Source organism: Penaeus vannamei, chromosome 20 (genome assembly GCF_042767895.1).
Source record: "Penaeus vannamei isolate JL-2024 chromosome 20, ASM4276789v1, whole genome shotgun sequence".
Taxonomy (NCBI): domain Eukaryota; kingdom Metazoa; phylum Arthropoda; class Malacostraca; order Decapoda; family Penaeidae; genus Penaeus; species Penaeus vannamei.
In genome coordinates this window covers 23,768,062-23,785,561 of record NC_091568.1, presented here as the reverse complement: position 1 = coordinate 23,785,561, position 17,500 = coordinate 23,768,062, and the positions used below count along the sequence as shown (strand labels likewise).

General features: G+C 46.4%; 2 protein-coding genes across 2 annotated transcripts in view; one reads left to right on the top strand and one right to left on the bottom strand.

Moving 5' to 3' along the window:
- LOC113818735 (uncharacterized) overlaps positions 1 to 287 on the top strand; it is a 21,186-nt gene extending 20,899 nt beyond the window's left edge. The window contains exon 3 of the mRNA XM_070135220.1: positions 1 to 287. This exon is cut by the window's left edge and continues 2,377 nt beyond it. The gene's annotated coding sequence lies outside the window, so the exon portion shown is untranslated.
- Positions 288 to 9,071: 8,784 nt separating this feature from the next.
- The window catches only part of LOC113810513 (degenerin-like protein unc-105), a 12,025-nt gene continuing 3,596 nt past the window's right edge, over positions 9,072 to 17,500 (bottom strand). The window contains exons 5-9 of the mRNA XM_070134571.1: positions 17,039 to 17,235; positions 15,981 to 16,196; positions 15,106 to 15,216; positions 11,087 to 11,153; positions 9,072 to 10,871 (exon numbers count right to left, since the gene is read on the bottom strand). Of these exons, the coding sequence (XP_069990672.1) occupies positions 10,738 to 10,871; positions 11,087 to 11,153; positions 15,106 to 15,216; positions 15,981 to 16,196; positions 17,039 to 17,235 (725 nt within the window). The 3' untranslated portion in view covers positions 9,072 to 10,737. The remainder of the gene's footprint in view (positions 10,872 to 11,086; positions 11,154 to 15,105; positions 15,217 to 15,980; positions 16,197 to 17,038; positions 17,236 to 17,500) is intronic.

Sequence of the window (17,500 nt, the reverse complement as noted above, 5' to 3'; positions counted from 1 at the left end):
AGAAAACTGATTACACTGATAGACTTGCGTGTCAAATCATGTTGATGGGATGACGCTGTGCAAAATGTTGTCATCTGGATTACTTATTGTGATAAAAGATTTTAGATTATGGGATGTTTAGTAGAAAGTAAAAAAAAAAAATTATTAATGGGGAATGCACTCCCATTTTCATACAAACTTGGATTGTCAGTAATGATTGTCCAACGTTTTTTGATACTTCTATTTCATGATAAATACAGCCACATCACATTGTTGTATTATTTATACTAATAAATGTATAATCAAAATTGATTGTTTTGTTAAAAAAAAAAAAAAAAATACAGGATTGTGAATATGTTTCTATATATTTTGGGAACAAAATAGATCATATAATAGTGTATAGGCACAGTTGGATATTGCACAGTTGGTTGCAAAATTTTAATTTTCTTACATCTGAGAAAGCTGTGGAATGTCTGCATTTAAAATATATATTTTCCTCTCTTCCTCTCCACATCCCTCCCAATACCTTGCTTGTTCTTGGAGGGATTAGGAGACGAAGACTGAGGCCCAATGCAGGGGATCACCCCTGCCTTAGTTAATGGTTAATGGTTAAAAAATAAGTGTGGTAGACATCTAAGATCATATAGCACTATAGGAAAGTATATTAAAAGGAGGGGTGAAGGGTGATAATTGCTGTGCGTCAATTATCTAGTGATCTTGAAAGATTAAAATGGGTAAAGAAGTTGTTTGTATAGGCAATGGTGGGTTTAGGTAAGGGAATTACATAAGTGATTCACATGTGTATCCAGGAGGGAGTGTAAATATATGTATAGGATGGGTGTTAGGAGGATGGATATCGGCAGTAGTTCGAGTTGAGGGGGGATGGGTTATGGTGGGAGTGAGTAGGAGGATGATTTATATCGGTAGTATCAGGAGGATTGATATTGGTAGCATCAGGAGGATTGATATTGGTAGTATCAGGAGGATTGATATCGGTAGTATCAGGAGGATTGATATCGGTAGTATCAGGAGGATTGATATCGGTAGTATCAGGAGGATTGATATCGATAGTTTTAGGAGGATGGATATCGGTAGTATCAGGAGGATGGATATCGGTAGTAGGCGGAAATGAGGGTTGTGTTGAGAGGGAGTAGGAGGGAAGGGTGTAGGGGGAATATGAGCAGGAGGGGGATGGATATCGGCAGTCACTTTGAGTATGGAGGGAGCAAGACTTGTGGAATTTTGTCTCAAGCATATAGTTTTGGATATCTTCCATAGTTTCTGCAGTGGAGTTGGTTGAGAAGTTTTGTGAGACAAATGTTTTCTTATGAGGGGAGGGAAGAGGAAACTGGTGTCTGAGGAGTGAAGGTAAAGGTAGGAGGTGAGTGTGCAGTAGGGGAAGAAGGTGGGGGGGAAATTTAGTCTGTCTGCTTCAGGCAGTGCAGGGAGGGTGAGGGGAGGGTGTTGAGGCTGTAGTTGAGATTGGAGTGTCTGGGTTTTGAGTAACAAAAGAATCTGACTGGGGGAGGTAGAATGTAGAAGTGGAAGTGGAGAACCATTTTTGTATCTGAGAGTTGCTACCTCAGACTTGAACTTGTAAGTGGGACAGCCTCTATAAAATACATTATGGGGGCCGCAGCAGTTAGCACAAGTATTAAGAGTTGGATGAGGTTCTGCAGGAATGGGGTTGCCAGAGAGATCAGTTAGATTTGATAATGCTATAGCTTCAGTTTCAGATGTGACTGTTACGGAACGGGAGCGATCGCATCTGGTACGGAAAGGAACTCTGCCCACATGTTTTTTGGAGGCATTGTTGAAAGAGAAGTGTTGCTTGAGTAAGGAGCTGTAGAAGGGATCACGAAAAATTGGTGCCATTTAGCTTGGCTAAATAGAGTATTTAAGATATTTGTAGGGTGGGTGGTGGTAGAAGGACAGGGACATGTGGAAGAGGGAGTGTTGTTGAGGGGGGTAGTATTGCGGAGAGATGGAGAATAAAGCTGTAAGGTAGTAATAAGGGAGGTTGGGATGTTTGATGAAGAAGGTTGTAGGGGTAGAGGTGATGAAGTTGAGGAAGTTGGGAGAGTAGGAATGTCTTCTAGAGAATGAGTCTCGGCTTGGGTGGGTAATGCATTAGTAGGCATTGAGGAGTTGGTAGTATTTTCAGTGTTCAGAGTCATGGTCAAAGGAGAGCCTAGGGTTGGGGAGCTGGTAGAGTCTGAATTGGTGGGGCTATATGATGAAGGGGCAAGCCTCACTTCCTCTAATATGGGTATTATTTTATTACTGGCCATGGGAAGCCTTGATTATGTAGGGGAAATAAACAGTCCACCCCCTCAGTGTCCCTTAATGGCTTAAGGGCTAGACAACTAAATCGGGAATACCATGCCCATGGTTCCCGCAGGCCGTTCAAGACTGGCACAAGATCAGCCTTTCATCCTTCCAGCATGCTTTTACAAATTAGGAAGTAGAGAGTAGAAGGGGTTGGGGAAGGGACGGAAACAAAGCTGGAGGGAGGAAAGGCCATGCAAAATTAGTTGGGTCAAGGGCCGAGGCCCTAGGCAGGGGAAATCCCTGCAATAGGCCTCAGCCCTCGCCTCAACTAATTTTCCTTGGTCTTTTCTTCTCTCCTGTCCTCTTTTGTAACTTCATCCCTTTCTTATATCCCATTCCTAAGGTGAGAGATCCGTGTTGAAAGGATGAGAGGCTGGCTTTATGTCTGTTGTGAATGGCCTCTGGGAGCCATGGCCATGGTATTCCCTGGGTTAACTGTCTAGCCCTTACTCCTTATATGGGGACCCTGAGGGGTAGACTGTTTCTTTTCCCGATTTTATTCATTGGCTCACCATGGCCAATAATGAAGATTCTTTACCCTTAATAGGGGCATTAATGCTTGCCCATTTATGAACTAGCCTATCTAAAATTAGTTTTTCCGAAACCTGCCCCTCCTTTGACCATGGCTTTGACCACCGATACTATTACCCGCTCTTCAACGCTTACAAACAACTCTGACCATTCTAAAACACCCACCCAGGTTATTACTCAACCTCCAGAAAACACCCCTTCCTCTCTCCCAACATTCTCCTCTCCATTTACCTCACAGTCCTCTGCAATGTCTACCCTCTCTTCCCGTATTACTACTATTCATCCTTATTTTCCTCCCCCGCAGGACTACACCACTCCACACCACCCCAACTTCCTCTCGCCCTCGTACTTCTACTGTCTCTACCTCTGCAAATCTTCTGAGTACTCTCTTTGGCCCAGCCAAGTGGGATCAATTCTTTGCGATTCTTCCCACAGCCCCCTATTCTGAGAATATCCTTTTCTTTCAATAGTGCCTCCTGAAACACGTAGGCAAGGTTACCTTTTGCTGTTGCTCTGATTGTTCATGCATTATCACAGTTACATCTGAATCCTAAGCTCGGGCACTATCTACCCTAACTTACCTTAATGGCAAACCCATTCCTGCTGAACCTCACCCCTCTCTCAGTACTTGTAATGGAACTGTTTCTATTCCCCCAAACGCTTGTCATATCTACAGCAAGGACTGGTCAGACTGAAAAAGGCCTACTTACCTGCCTTGCTGAATATGATGCAACGGCAGTATAGTGTTACACCATTCCTCCCAGAGGCCAGCATAAGTCCCATGTCAATGTTGCCAAGATTAATGGTTAATGGTTAAAAGCGAAATAAATATGCTAGACATCTTAGGTCATATAGGACTATAGGATGGTATAGTATAGGGTGATGGCAGGTGATAGTTATGCGTCAACTATCTAGAATAACGTTAGAAGGTTGAAGATGGGTAAGAGAGTTAATGAGGGAATGGTTTATGGTGGTTTAGGTAAGGGAATTAGATAAAGTGAAGGATATTTATGCGTCTGAGGAAGGAGAACAGGTTGTCAAGGCAGAAGCTGTGGGATTCTGTAAGGATGTCTGATATGTTGGGAGGTCGGTGAAGGGAGGATAGGTGTGGAAAAACAGAGGTACGTGCTGTATTAAAGCGTGGACTGGACAACAGAATGTGTGGACTTGAAAGAGTGATTACATAGGGGACATAAGGGCGGGTCAGAGCGAGACATTAGATAGGCGTGTGTTAGGTGGATGTGGCCAATATGTAAGCGTGCGAGGGCCGTCTCCCAACGTCTGTTTTTGTGAAATGGAGCTGACCAAGAGGAGATTGATGGTTTTACAGTATGTATTTTATTATTGTGGAGGCTTGACCAGAAAATTTGCCATCGGGCATACAAGGAGGTTTTAAAGTGGGGGTAGTAATCCGTAGCAGGAATATGTGAGAAGTGTGGTTGAGGGGATGTGGACATAGCAGCTTAGCGTGCTAGAGTATCTGCCTGTTCATTGCCAGGGAATCCAACATGGCTGGGCACCCAGCAAAATCTGACAGATTTATGGCGCATGGATAAATATAACAACCAGTTCTGGATATGCACTGGTCGAGTGTATAGACTTTATGAGGGTTAATGAGTTACGGGAGTCAGTAAAATAGTGGAGGAAGAAGGGAGTGAGTATATACGTCTTAAGGCAAAAAGGAGTGCATATAGTTCTGTAGTAAGGACATTAGATTTAGGAGGGAGGGTGTATTTGAAAGTGCTATTTGGGAAGGTTACTGCAAATTCAGCTCCTGAGATGGATTTGGAATAGTCAGTGTAAACATGAATACATGAGGAATTAATGGAGACATGTTCAAGGAAATGAGTGAGAAGGAGAGAGGGGGAATATCTGATTCTGGTGTGTCAGGGAAAACTGAGGAGTAGGTATAAGCCATGGAGGAATGGAATGGAGAAGGTAAACGTGGAGAAGAGGTAAATGTAGGAAGCAAGGATTGTGGGATGGATAGTTTGGTAAGGGAAAGTTGGTGAAATCGAGCATAGCATCGGAGAAAGAGAAGGGCTCGACGTCGAAAGAGGGATGGCATGCCAGACTCAGTATATAGGATCTCAACTGGAGAGGAGCGGAAGGCGCCTAGGGCTAAGCGGAGACCGCTGTGGTGGATTGTATCAAGGTGAGCAAGAAGAGAGGTTGAGGCAAAGGAGTAGATATGGCATCCATAATCTAGAGTGGAGAGGATCAAGGTAACATGAAGATGGAGGAGAGTTTTGCGATCTGAGCCCCAGGAGCTGTGGGAAAGAGTTTGTAAGATTCGGAAGCGGCGTTCAGCTTTTTCTTTAATGTACAAGATATGGTCTCGTCAGGACAATTTGGAATCAAATATAACGCCTAGGAATTTGCCAGAAGAACGGCATTGGAGTGGGGGATTTGTGAACCGTACGTGAGCGAGAGAAATGGATGAGGAAAGATTTGGAGGTAGAAAAGCGAAAGCCATTGTTAGTGGCCCAAGAAGTTACTGATGTTATTGCAGACTGAAGGAATTAAAGTGGTACTAAGCACACTTCCATGTGTGATGCCTTCGAACTGAGGAAAGGATGATGACGCAGAAGAGGCAATTTTGACCAGGAAAATACGTTTAGAAAGAAAAGATTTTTATGGACATGGTATCGCCATGTGGTATCATATGCTTTTTCTAGATCAAAGAATATGGCTAATACGGATTCGTGGCGTGCAAATGCAGATGTAATATGTCTCGAAATGGGCAAGTGGGTCTGCTGTACTACGGCCAAGTCGGAAATCAAACTGGCAAGGAGAAAGGATATTACGAGATTCAAGATACCACTTTAAGTGGAAGTTAACCATTTGTTCTAGTAGCTTGCACAAGCAGCTAGTCAAAGCTATGGGGCGGTAATCTTGAGGGAGGGTACCTGATTTAATAGGTTTTAAAAAGGGTAGGATAAGAGCTCGCCAATGAGAAGGAACATTTCCTGACGTCGGTATGTGGTTGAAAATAGTTAAAAGTTTAAGGAGAGGAAGATGGGAGGTGTAGGAGCATACGATAGTGAATACCATCAGGGCCTTCATGAGTGTTGCGGCACGACTGTAATGCAGCAATGAGTTCAGAAGAAGAAAAAGGAGCATATAGGAGTCATCAGAGGATAGGGTGAAGGTAATAGGGATGCGTTCTTTGATGGCTTTAATGGAAGAAAAGTGTGGGGAAAGGTGAGAGCCACTACTGACCTGGCTGAAAATTGTTGCCTAGTTCATTAGCTACTTCGACAGGCTCAGAGATGAGAGTATCTCGAACATGGAGGACGGGTGCAGGATAGGGGGGATGTTTGCCTGATAATTTATGGATCCGTCGCCAAATAGCTGAAACAGATGTAGATGATGTAATTGAGGAAACAATTTTTCCAGCTAATTGTTTTACTTTTTTCTGATTGTACGGCATAGATGGGCAGATGCACTTTTAAAGGAGATAAGGGCTGATAGCTGGTTACTGGTACCTCGTTTGTAGCGATAACTCTTCCCGGCTGCTCGTTTTAAGCGAAGCGCTTTGTTGCAATCAGTATTCTACCATGGAACATATCTAGAAGTATAAGGTCTTGAATTTCGAGGAATGGCTGTGTAGGTAACTCTTAGAATCGTGGTTGCATAACATTGTAACATATCTGAAATGGACGGTAAGGGGGGTGGAGTACGAGTACGCCAGTCAGCTCTATCAAAGCACCAGCATGGGGGATTAAGAAGTGGTGCATATGAAGTAGGAGAAAGGAGTACTGGGAAGTGGTCACTATAGGGGAAGTGGTCTAGAACTGACCAATAGAAATCTAAATGAAGAGTAGGGGAGCATAGAGAGAGGTCAAGGCATGAAAAGGATTACGTGCGCATATCAAAGTGTGTGGGGCGATCTAGATAGAGAATAATTAGGTTATTTGTGGAGAGGAAGCATTCTAGAGATCGGTCTCGGGAGTTGGTGGTAGAGTCACCCCACAGAGTGTGGCGGCAGTTGAAATCATTAACTACGAGGAAAGGTGGTTGGAGTTGGGAAATTAGAGTTTCAAAGGTAACAAAGTCAATGGGATGGGATGGGGAGAAGTAGACTGAAATTACTGTGATCCAGCGGCGAAGAAAGATGCGAATAACTGTGCACGGGACAGTAGTTTGTATAGGAGGTATGACACAAGGTGTTTTATGATGGGTAAGTATAGACGAGACAAAGGGAGTGTGGGGAAGAGATAAAATGGTAATTGGGAATTGGAATAGGAGGATGTGTGAGGAAAGTCTCTTAGAGGCAGATAATAGATGGATTATAAGAAGCAAGGGTATGACGTAAGTTTGGTCTGTGAGAACGGAAACCGCGAGTATTTCAATGTAGGAGAGCTATATCTTACTTATTTTATGAGTGAAAGCGTCGGTATGTATTGGGGAATCTGGGGGTGTAAAGGAGGGGTATCAGGAGGTAGTGAATCTGGGGAAGGGCATTGTTGTGACGAGTGATTCCCGTGTGTATCCAGGAAGGAGTGGAAAGAATAGAGGGGATGGAGGGAGGGAGAATGTGCGTATAGTTGAGGTTGAAGGGGGTGGGTTGTGTTGGGAGGGAGTAGATGTAGGGGGGAGTATTAGTGGTAGGAGGATGGATATCGGTGGTGGACGGAATTGAAGGGGTTAGGTTGTGTTGAGAGGGAGTAGGAGGAAGGGGTGGAGGGCGAATATGAGTAGGAGGGGTATGAATAGCGGCTATCAATTCAAGTGTGGAGGGAGCATGAGTTATGGGATCTTCTCTCTCAATGTCTTCCATAGTTTCTGCAGTGGAGTTGGTTGGAGAGTTTTGTGGCACAAAGGTTTTCGTATGAGGGGGGGGGGAGGAGAGGAGACTGGTGTCCGAGGAATAAAGGTAAAGGTAGATGGAGGTGTGCTGTAGGGGAAGAAGCGTTAGAACGTTTAGTCTGTCTACTGCGGGTAGTGCGGGGAGGTAGAGGGGCAGGTGTTGGGGCTGTAGTTGAGATTGGGGTGTCTGGGTTTAAAGTGGTAAAAGAATTGGTCTGAGGGAGATAGAATGTAGAAGTGGAAGTGGGGACATCTTGGGGTGGAGGGGGAGGGGCAGAGCGAGCAATGTTACTAGAGTAGGGAGTATGAGAGAAACCTTGTCGACTTGCTTCCTGTTTGGCTTCACGTAAAGTGAGACAATTTTTGTATCTGAGTTGCTACCTCAGATTCAAACTTGTAAGTGGGACAGCCTCTTTAAAATACATTATGGGGGCCTCATCTGTGGTAGAGGCAGATGAGTATATGTGGCATCCATAATCTAGAGTGGAAAGGATCAAGGTTGTGTGAAGGTAGAGGAGAGTTTTACGGTCTGATCCCCATGGTATGTGGGACAGAGTTTATAGGATTCTAAGGTGACGCTGAGCTTTTTCTTTAATGGAAAGAATATGGTCTCGCCAGGATAGTTTAGAGTCAAAAATTACTCAAAGGAACTTTCCCGAAGGGCGGTATTGAAGTGGAGTGCTGTATAAGAAGAGAGGAGGTTGGGGTTTTGCACATATACGTGAGAATAGGATCGAAAAGGATTTAGTGATGGAGAAACGATAGCCATGATTAGTGGCCCAGGAAGATGCTGATGATATTGCTAACTGAAGTTGTTGGAGATTGTGTATGGATAAACCGGAAGCATAAATGATTAAGTCATCAACGTATAGTGATGATCTGGTCCCTGGTGGTAATACTGATATAATATTGTTCGCAATTGTAAGGAATAAGGTAGTGCTGAGAACACTACCTTGTGGGACGCCTTCGATCTGAAGGCAATTTTGACTTTAAAAGTGCGACTGGACAGGAAGGATTATATAAAGGCCCCCATGTTTCCTCGTATTCCTAGAAAGGATAGTTGTTTTAGGATATGACATCGCCATGTGGTGTCATGTTCTCTCTAGGTCGAAGAATGTAGCTATGATGGATTCATGGTGTGCAAATGCAGATGTTATGTAGGTTTCAAAATGAGCCAGGGGTCTGCTGTGCTTTTGGTACGATGAAATCCAAATTGTGAAGAGAGGTTATTTGATTCCAGGTACCACATTAGGCGTGAGTTTACCATTCGCCCTTGGAGCTTGCATAAGTAGCTTGTTAGAGTGATGGGGCGGTAGTCTTGTGGGTGGGTACCCGATTTATTGGGTTTTAAGAAAGGAAGAACGAGGGAAGCCCTCGTTCTTCCTTTCTTAAAACCCAATAAATCGGATACAGTTTCAGTGAGGGGAGAAATTTCCTGACACCCAAATTTGATAATAAATGTTTAAGAGAAAGGATAAAGAGGAGGATGGGAGGTGTTTGAGCATAAGGTAGTGAATGCCGTCAAGGCCCTTGTGGGTCTTGCGGCATGATCGTAAGGCAGTGTGTAATCCTCTTTCTTTATCCCTCCCTGTCTCTCTCTCCCTTTCCCTATTCCGATCTCCTTCTGTTCCTTTCCTTTTCCCTCACTATTTTCTTTCACTATACGTTATCATACCACCAGGGAGGTCAGTAATGATGGGATTAAGTGATGAATCTGATGTGTACGTCGGAAATCCACGTGGTTTGCCAGACCAAAGGCTTCTAACAGATCCTCGGAAGATCCAGCCACCAGGTAGTGGTTCAGTTCACCCCGACGATTATATTTTTACGTTAGAGCGTGAAGGCTGTGGCGGTTGACGCTGTGATACGTGGTATTGCAGCTGTGACGGCGGGCGACGAATGCGACGTCGCTGCGGCTGTAGTTATGCGAGGCGTGAAGTTTTGCGGTTATGCAGATGCGTGGCGTGAGCTCAGTTGTACAGACGTCTGGCAGTGTTTTGGCTGTGGTGGTGTGTTGCAAGACTGCAAGAGTGTATGGCAATAATTTTGTGCCTCCGTTGATAGATATTGCTCAGCTGTCTGCAGTCTCAGGAAGGAGCTGGGTGCGGCAGTACTTTAGTGGCCGTGGCTTACGCGACGTCCACTGCGCATTTGTAGCTATGTAGGTGTTGGTTTTACCTCACCAGTCCTTGTCGATACGTTCTCCCCCCCCCCTCTGTTTGTGTCTGTTTCTACCCACCTCCAATATATTAATGTGTTCGTGTGCATGTGTTTGGGCGTATGATAAGTATCTACTTTTCCCCTACTGCACTTATGTCTTGGAAATTTAAGATATGGTTTGTTGTTATACCGGAACGAGAAACGACGCATTAGCTAGTGGCTCTTGCTATGTTGGAAATCGTGCGACGTAGTTTAGCATTACCTGAAACAGGCAGAGAGTGGGAGAGAAAATGACAGAGGAAATGAGAGAGGGAGAGGAAGAGGGAGAAGGAGAGGAAGAGGGAGAAGGAGAAGGAGAAAGAGAGGAGAGGAAGAGGGAGAAGGAGAGGAAGAGGGAGAAGGAGGAAGAGGGAGGAGAGGAAGAGGAAGAGGGAGGGAGGGTGAGAGATAGTAGAAAGGAGGGAAAGGAAGGGGGAGAGATAGAGGGAAGGAGGGAGGGAGAGAGATAGTAGAAAGGAGGGAAAGGAAGGGGGAGAGATAGAGGGAAGGAAGGAGGGAGGGACAGGAAGAGGAAGAGAGGAGTTTAAAAATTTAATTCATTCCATTTGTTACAATGGTTACTTGGTCTTTTTATTTCTGCTTCTAAATTACCCTTAGTGTGCGAGGAGTGGCCGGGGTTACCATCCACTGGCAGTCCCTGATCTGAGCGCGAGTCAGCAAGATACGAGAACGCTACACAGCTGCACCGCGCACGTACACACACGCGCACGTAAACACTCGTACACGTACACGTACGCGCGCGCACACGCACACACATAAAAAAATTGAAAGAAAGAAAAAAAAAAGAAAAAAAAATATAAGTATAAATATAAATATATATAGATAGATAGAGAGAGAGGAACTGCCTGCAGAAAGCAACGCTGGCTAGTGAGGCGAAAGGGATGTGACACTCCCCTGCCTGGCATTAGCGCAGCCCCGGGAACAGCAGGCCAGAACACACTGCAGCACCTCAATGAATGTCAACACACTTGCTCCCAGTAGTAACCCCAGCACGCCGCCTGAAGGAAACAAAAATAAATAACATTGTTTATATACGCACTCTACTGTACGCGCCATATGTATACAGTATATTTTATGTATTTCATAAACATTTCTTAGTGTATACAGTATATTTCATGCGTTGGTACATATGTGCATATACACGAGCTTGTGCGACCGTGCAGATTTTTTCATTTCATATCAGAAGAAAAAATGGACACTCACTGACACTTACCTATGTCACACATGAGAGGTATGAGCGTGTAAGCCCACTCCTCTGTCACTTCTTGGTACGTGAGATCCTGTCCAGTAAAAAGAGAGAGAGAAAAAGACATTGAATTAATAAACATTTCATTATTAAAGTAGGAGTAAGAGGAGGAGGAGGATGGGGAGGACGAGGATCAGGAAAGGGAGGGGGAGAATGAGAGGGAGAGGGAGGAGGAAGAGGAGGAGGAGGAAGAAGAGGAAGAGAAGGAGGATGGGGAGGACGAGGATCAGGAAAGGGAGGGGGAGAATGAGAGGGAGAGGGAGATGGAGAGGGAGGAGGAAGAGGAGGAGGAGGTGGAAGAAGAGGAGGAAGAGAAGGAGGATGGGGAGGACGAGGAGCAGGAAAGGGAGGGGGAGAAGGAGAGGGAGAGGGAGGGGGAGATGGAGGAGGAGGAAGAGAAGGAAGATGGGGAGGACGAGGAGGAAGAGGAAGAGAAGGAGGGTGGGGAGGAGGAGGAGGAAGAGGAAGAGAAGGAGAAGGGGGATAGGGAGGAGGAGGAGGAGGAAGAGAAGGAGGAAGAGAAGGAGGATAGGGAGGAGGAGGAAGAGAAGGAGGATAGGGAGGAGGAGGAGGAAGAGAAGGAGGATGGGGAGGAGGAAGAGGAAGAGAAGGAGGAGGCAGAGGGAGAGAAGGAGGAGGAGGAGGAGCAGGAAAGGGAGGGGGAGAAGTAGAGGGCGGGGGAGATGGAGGAAGAGATGGAGGAGGAGGAAAGGGAAGAGGAGGAGGATGGGGAGGACGAGGAGGAAGAGGAAGAGAAGGAAGATGGGGAGGAGGAGGAGGAAGAGGAAGAGAAGGAGGATGGGGAGGACGAGGAGGAAGAGGAAGACAAGGAGGATGGGGAGGAGGAGGAGGAGGAGGAGAAGGAAGAGGAAGTGGAGAACGAAACAACATACACAACGACTAATTTAATGTCGTATTGTGGTCGCTTGTTTACGCAGAATATCTGAATATATTCGCAGATTCAGTATGAGAGAGCTTAGGTCTAATGTCTCCATTGTGAACCATACAACAGCTTAAACAAAGGATTCTGGCCTTTAGGTCGAGGAACATAAGACAGAAAGTAGAACTACTTTCCTCACATTTTCTTTGTGGTTATTAGATTTCACTTAACCGCCTACGTTTCTGTGCATGGGAAACTCTTCCTTATGACCCTTTCGCAAAGAGGCTAGAGTTCCGTTTCCCAAGAATCCTTAACGAGAAAAGCAAAATGGATGATCAGTGGTTGTTCAAGCGAGGAAACTAACTAAGGGATTGTAGAGAGAAGACTGACTTAGCGAAAGCACCGCCAAGGATTGCCAAATGGAATTCACTGAACCCTGTGGATACTCAGTTATGGCGTTCTCAGAAACTAAACGTTTTTGGGTTACGTCTGCACGAAAGGAGTCACTGTTCAAAAAATTATCTTGGGAATATTCTTTGTAACGCATTCGAAAAAATATGAATGCTACATTGTTTAACAACTTCATTTCTAAAGTTTCAATAATTTTGTCCCTTAAATTCTACGGACCACCATGCCCTATTTCAACTACCATTACCGCATCATGTTTTTAGTGACTACCATTGGTTTCATGGTTGTATTGTAAAGTATATCTAGTTATCTACTCTTCTTTCTCTTTATCTCTCATTCTGGTCACGCACGCAAGCATACGCATAATAATAATGAGAAAAAAAAAATATACAGACACATAAAAAAACATGCATATACAGATCGATACAGACAGATAGAGAAGCAGATAAACAAGTACAGAGAGAATATTGAGAGAGAGAGAGGTACTTCAAATGCTTGATAAGAGGCGCACAAGGGTACAGAGACCAGACAGCTGTCGGTTTATTTTCCCGCCAATCGGGTCACGAATTAAAAAGACATTGCTTTCCCACCAACGCTGATGTGCTGTAGACATCCGCAGGAAATGACTGCTTCCCTTGCCGACAACTGGCTTCAGACCCATAAGCTGTAAGGGTCGACATTCTGTGTATTACCGATCCATTCTCGACCTTATATACAATCGTCCTCTTTATCATCGTGCTCCCTCTCATATCGTTATATATATATGTATGTATTTCTGTTTTCTTTCTTACATTCGTTTCCGGTTGGTTAATGCCAATGATGCCTCCCTGAAATAGATTTAATGCAGGGTTAATCTGACGTTCCAATATCTTTTTTATTGTCCTGACCCCCGGGATTAAGGGCGATAACAGAGATTTCACATCGAATGTAATCCCGGCAAAAAAAGAGGTGGAGGAGGAGGAAGGAGAGGGAAGAGAGAAGGGAGGAAGGAGGAAGGAGAGGGAAGAGAGGAGGGAGGAAGGAAGAGGAGGAGAGGGAGGAAGGAAGAGCAGGAGGAGGGGGAAGAGGAGGAGGAAGAAGTTGAGGGAGGAGGAAGGGGGACGAAGGGAGGGAGGAGGAAGGTGGAGGAAGAGGAGGGAGGAGGAAGGTGGAGGAAGAGGAGAGGGTGGGGAAGGAGGAGTAAGAGGAATAGGAGTAGGAGAAGAAAGAGGGGGAGGAGGAGGGGGTAGAGGAAGAGGAGAGGGAGGGGAAAGAGGAGGAGAGAGAGGGGGAGGAGAAAGGAAGGAGGAGGGGAGGGAGAGGGAGAGGGAGGAGGGAGGGAGGAAGGAGGAAGAGAGGGAGGGGGAGGAGGAGGGAGGAGAGGGAGGGGGAGGAGGAGGGAGGAAGGGGGAGGAGGAGAGGGAGGTGGAGGAGAAGGTGGAGTAGAGAGAGGTAGAGGAGAAGGAGGAGAGAGAGGTGGAGGTGGAGGAGGAGGAGGAAGAAGAAGAAGAAGAGGGAGGAGGAGGAAGAAGAGGGAGGAGGAGGAGGAGGAGAAGGGAGGAGGGGAAGGCGGGAGGAGGAAGAGGAAGAGGAGGAGAAGGCAGGAGGGGGAGGCGGGAGGAAGAGGGAGGAGAAGGGGGGAGGAGGAAGAGGAGGAGGAGGAGGAGGAGGAAGAGAAAGAGAAGAGATGAGGAGGAAGGAAAGGAGGGAGAGGAGGAGGAAGGAAAGGAGGGAGAGGAGAAGGGAAGAAGGAAAGGAGGAAGAAGGAGGAGGGAGGAGGAGGAAGGAAGAAGGAGGAGGGAGGAGGAGGAAGTGGAGGAAGAGGAAGAGGGAGGAGGAGGAAGAGAGGGGGAAGATGAGGAAGGGAGTGGGAGGAGGAGGAGGGAGGGTGAGGGAGGAGGAGGGAGAAGCAGGGAGGGAGGGAGAAGGGGGAAGGGAGAGGGAGGAGGAGTAAGAAGATGAAATGGAAGAAAAAAAAACATGACATAAGAAAGTAATGAAGCAATGATAGAAGAAAAAGAAGAAGAAAGATGAAAAAGAGAAGAAAGAGAAAAATGATGATGATGTGCCAGAAGAAAACGACAGAAGAAAAAAGAAGAAAAAGAAAGAATAATAATAAGAAGAAAGAGAAGAAGACGAGGAAGAAGAAAGAGAAGATTATGAAGAAAAAAGGAGGAGGAGGAGAAGAATAACAAGAAGTCGACAGAGAAGGAGGAGAAGAAGAAAAAGAAGATGATGAAGAAGAAGAAGAAAAAGGGAAAGAAAGAACTATATAAACCACACCTACGTAGTTGTATTAATAATATCCACGACCCACATTAACTAAAACATCAACGATACCACTAGAATTACTACAACCATTAACACCACAGACAATCCCCGCTACAAAACGATCTGAAATATAGCAGCATACCTCCGAGAGCGCATACCTCCGAGAGCGCATACCTCCGCCAAGCAAAGGGGTCACGGATGCAATAAAAAAAAATCCTGGAACCGCATCATGATCCGGATCACCACCCAGATTTAATGGCACCGAAGTTGGGCTAAGACACACCTCTGGTAAAAAGTTCAATAAAACTCTGTTCATAACTTCTTAGAGTTTAACCAACGAAGAAACTAACCAACGCGACCAAAAAACACGTAACCTCATGAAAGAGTAAAGGAAAGGTAAATAAAAATGACTCGGTAACAACGCAGTATTCACTTCAGCTCGACTTACGTTGTAAAATATCCTGATTCTGGTGGTGTCTGCTTCGATCTCCCTCGAATCGCTGTAAGACTCGTAGGTGACGTCATCACAGGCGCTCGGGCACTCGCAACCGCCTCTTGTCTGTCAGGGGGAAGACCTCGCTTGTTTTACGGTTCTCTGTAAGTGCATCCGTTTGTAATCTACAGATCTTCACAATGCAACAGGTGTGTTTGGCCGGTTTCGATTTATGGATTTTTGACGAAGATACAATCGAACCTGGTCAGAAATTTATCCATATTAAAACGGCAGTGCATTACTCTATCTTTCATCTCTTGTATTGTGAAGATATTCATTCCCATTCATACCTTTTCTACATTTGTCGCAATTAATACGGCTCATTGGCTGTTCTCTTGATTGGGTCAGGTGATGCATTTTATTGTGGTTAAAAGAGCCATTAGCAGTTATTATCTATCATCATTAACTTTGGTATTAATAGAAGTACTACCATGTTGATGAAGGTTGCAAGTTACGTCACTTTGATAGTAATCTTGGGAATTAACGCCTATTACCACTACTTTTATTACTCCATTTCAACAATGGCGAAACAATAGCAACGACAAATAACTGCAACTTGTATTACTACTATTAATACTGCCATTACTTATCCTCGCCAAGCTGTTATTAAGGATACCTACTCATATTGAAGGCTCCACCCACATCACTAATACCACTTTAATTACTGCAACCACACCTGTCACCACTGCATTTACTACCATACATTGACTATCTGCTATTAGTATAACACACACAACAGAGAACAAATAAGCCATGCATTGTCGCTGCTTTAGACATAAACAACGACACACGAAGCAAAACAAAGACCAAACTACATCAAGGGACCTCACCCAATTCCCTCCATAGAGCAGCGTCTCCACGAATTCCAAACTGAAGCTGTACTCTTGGGCGGAGGCGCAGGGGGCGGCACTCCCCGGGCTCATGAAGGGCAGCCAGCACCCTCCTCCCTCCGAAAAGGCCCTCTCGAAACAGCCCAGCTCGCAGTCCCGGTCCGAGTACCCGGTCCGCCTCTCGCACGGGCTCGTCCAGGTGTCCAAGGTGTTGAACTGCGGGGGAGTTGAGGTGATGTGAGAGCGGTTGGGAGGGAGGGAGGGAGGGAGGGAGGGAGAGGATGGATAAGAGAGAGAGAGGATGGGTGAGAGAGAGAGAGGAAGGAGAGAGAGAGAGAGAGGAGAGAGAGAGGAGGGAGAGCGAAAGAGAGGGAGAGAGGATGGGTAGGAGAGACGATAGGTAGGAGAGAGGAGGGAGAGGGAGGGAGAGAGGCTGGGAGGGAAGGAGAGCAAGGTGATGTGCAGAAAAGTTTGGGGACGGAGGGAAAGAGGGAGGGAAGGTGCGAATTTGGGAGGGAGGGAGAGTGGTTGGGGGAGAGGGAAGGTGAGAATTTGGGAGGATTTTGGGAGGGAGGGGGAGGGAATGGGAGGGAAGGAAAGAGGTCGAGTGGGAGAGACGTGATGTGAGAAAGAGGTTGGGAAGGAAGAAGGGAGGGAGGGGGAGGGAAGGAGAGAGAGGTTAGGAGGGAAGGAAGGAGGTTGGGAGGGATGACGAGAGGCTGGGAGGGAGGGAAGGAGAGAGGCAGAGAGGGAGGGAAGGAGAGTGAGGGAGATAAGTTGAGACGAAAGGACGAGGAGACGGACATACGTACAGATCTGATAAAAGACAACTCGTGGCACAAGACGGACCAGAGCAGAGACCCCAATACAATCATGTCACGTATTTCATGAACTTCATTCATGCACAAATGAATACCATAATAGACGCATGTATATACCCCCCCCCACACACACACACAAATAAAAAACAAAAAACACGAACACTCCTCCCCCCTTCTTCTTCCTCCCTCCCTCTCCCTCTTCCCCCCTCCCCTTCCCTGCATCAGACACCCCCATACCTTCTTCATGGTGACCTGTATATCCGGATTCCACTTCGGGTACACAGACTTGCCCTCCGTGACCACCCTGAGGGCGACGCTGCCTTCGGTGTTGTGCAGCAGGAGGCGCCACCCCCTCTCGTCGCCATCTCTGGTGGGCGGCACCTTCAGGCGGGCGTAGAAGTTGTTGAAGGGACCCGACGCCCCCGTGTCTTTGTCTGGCGAGGAGGAGGAGGGAGAGGAGGAGGAGGAGGAGGAGGAGGAGGAGGAGGAGGAGGAGGAGGAGGAGGAGGAGGAGGAGGAGGAGGAGGGGAAGAGGAGGAGGGGGGGGGGAGGAGGAGGAGGAGGAGGAGGAGGGGGAGGGGGAGAGGAGGAGGAAGAGAAAGGAGGAGGAAGAGGGGGAGAGGAGGAGGGAGAGGGGGAGAGGAGGAGGAGGAGGAGGAGGAGGAGGAGGAGGAGGAGGAGGAGGAGGAGGGGGGGAGG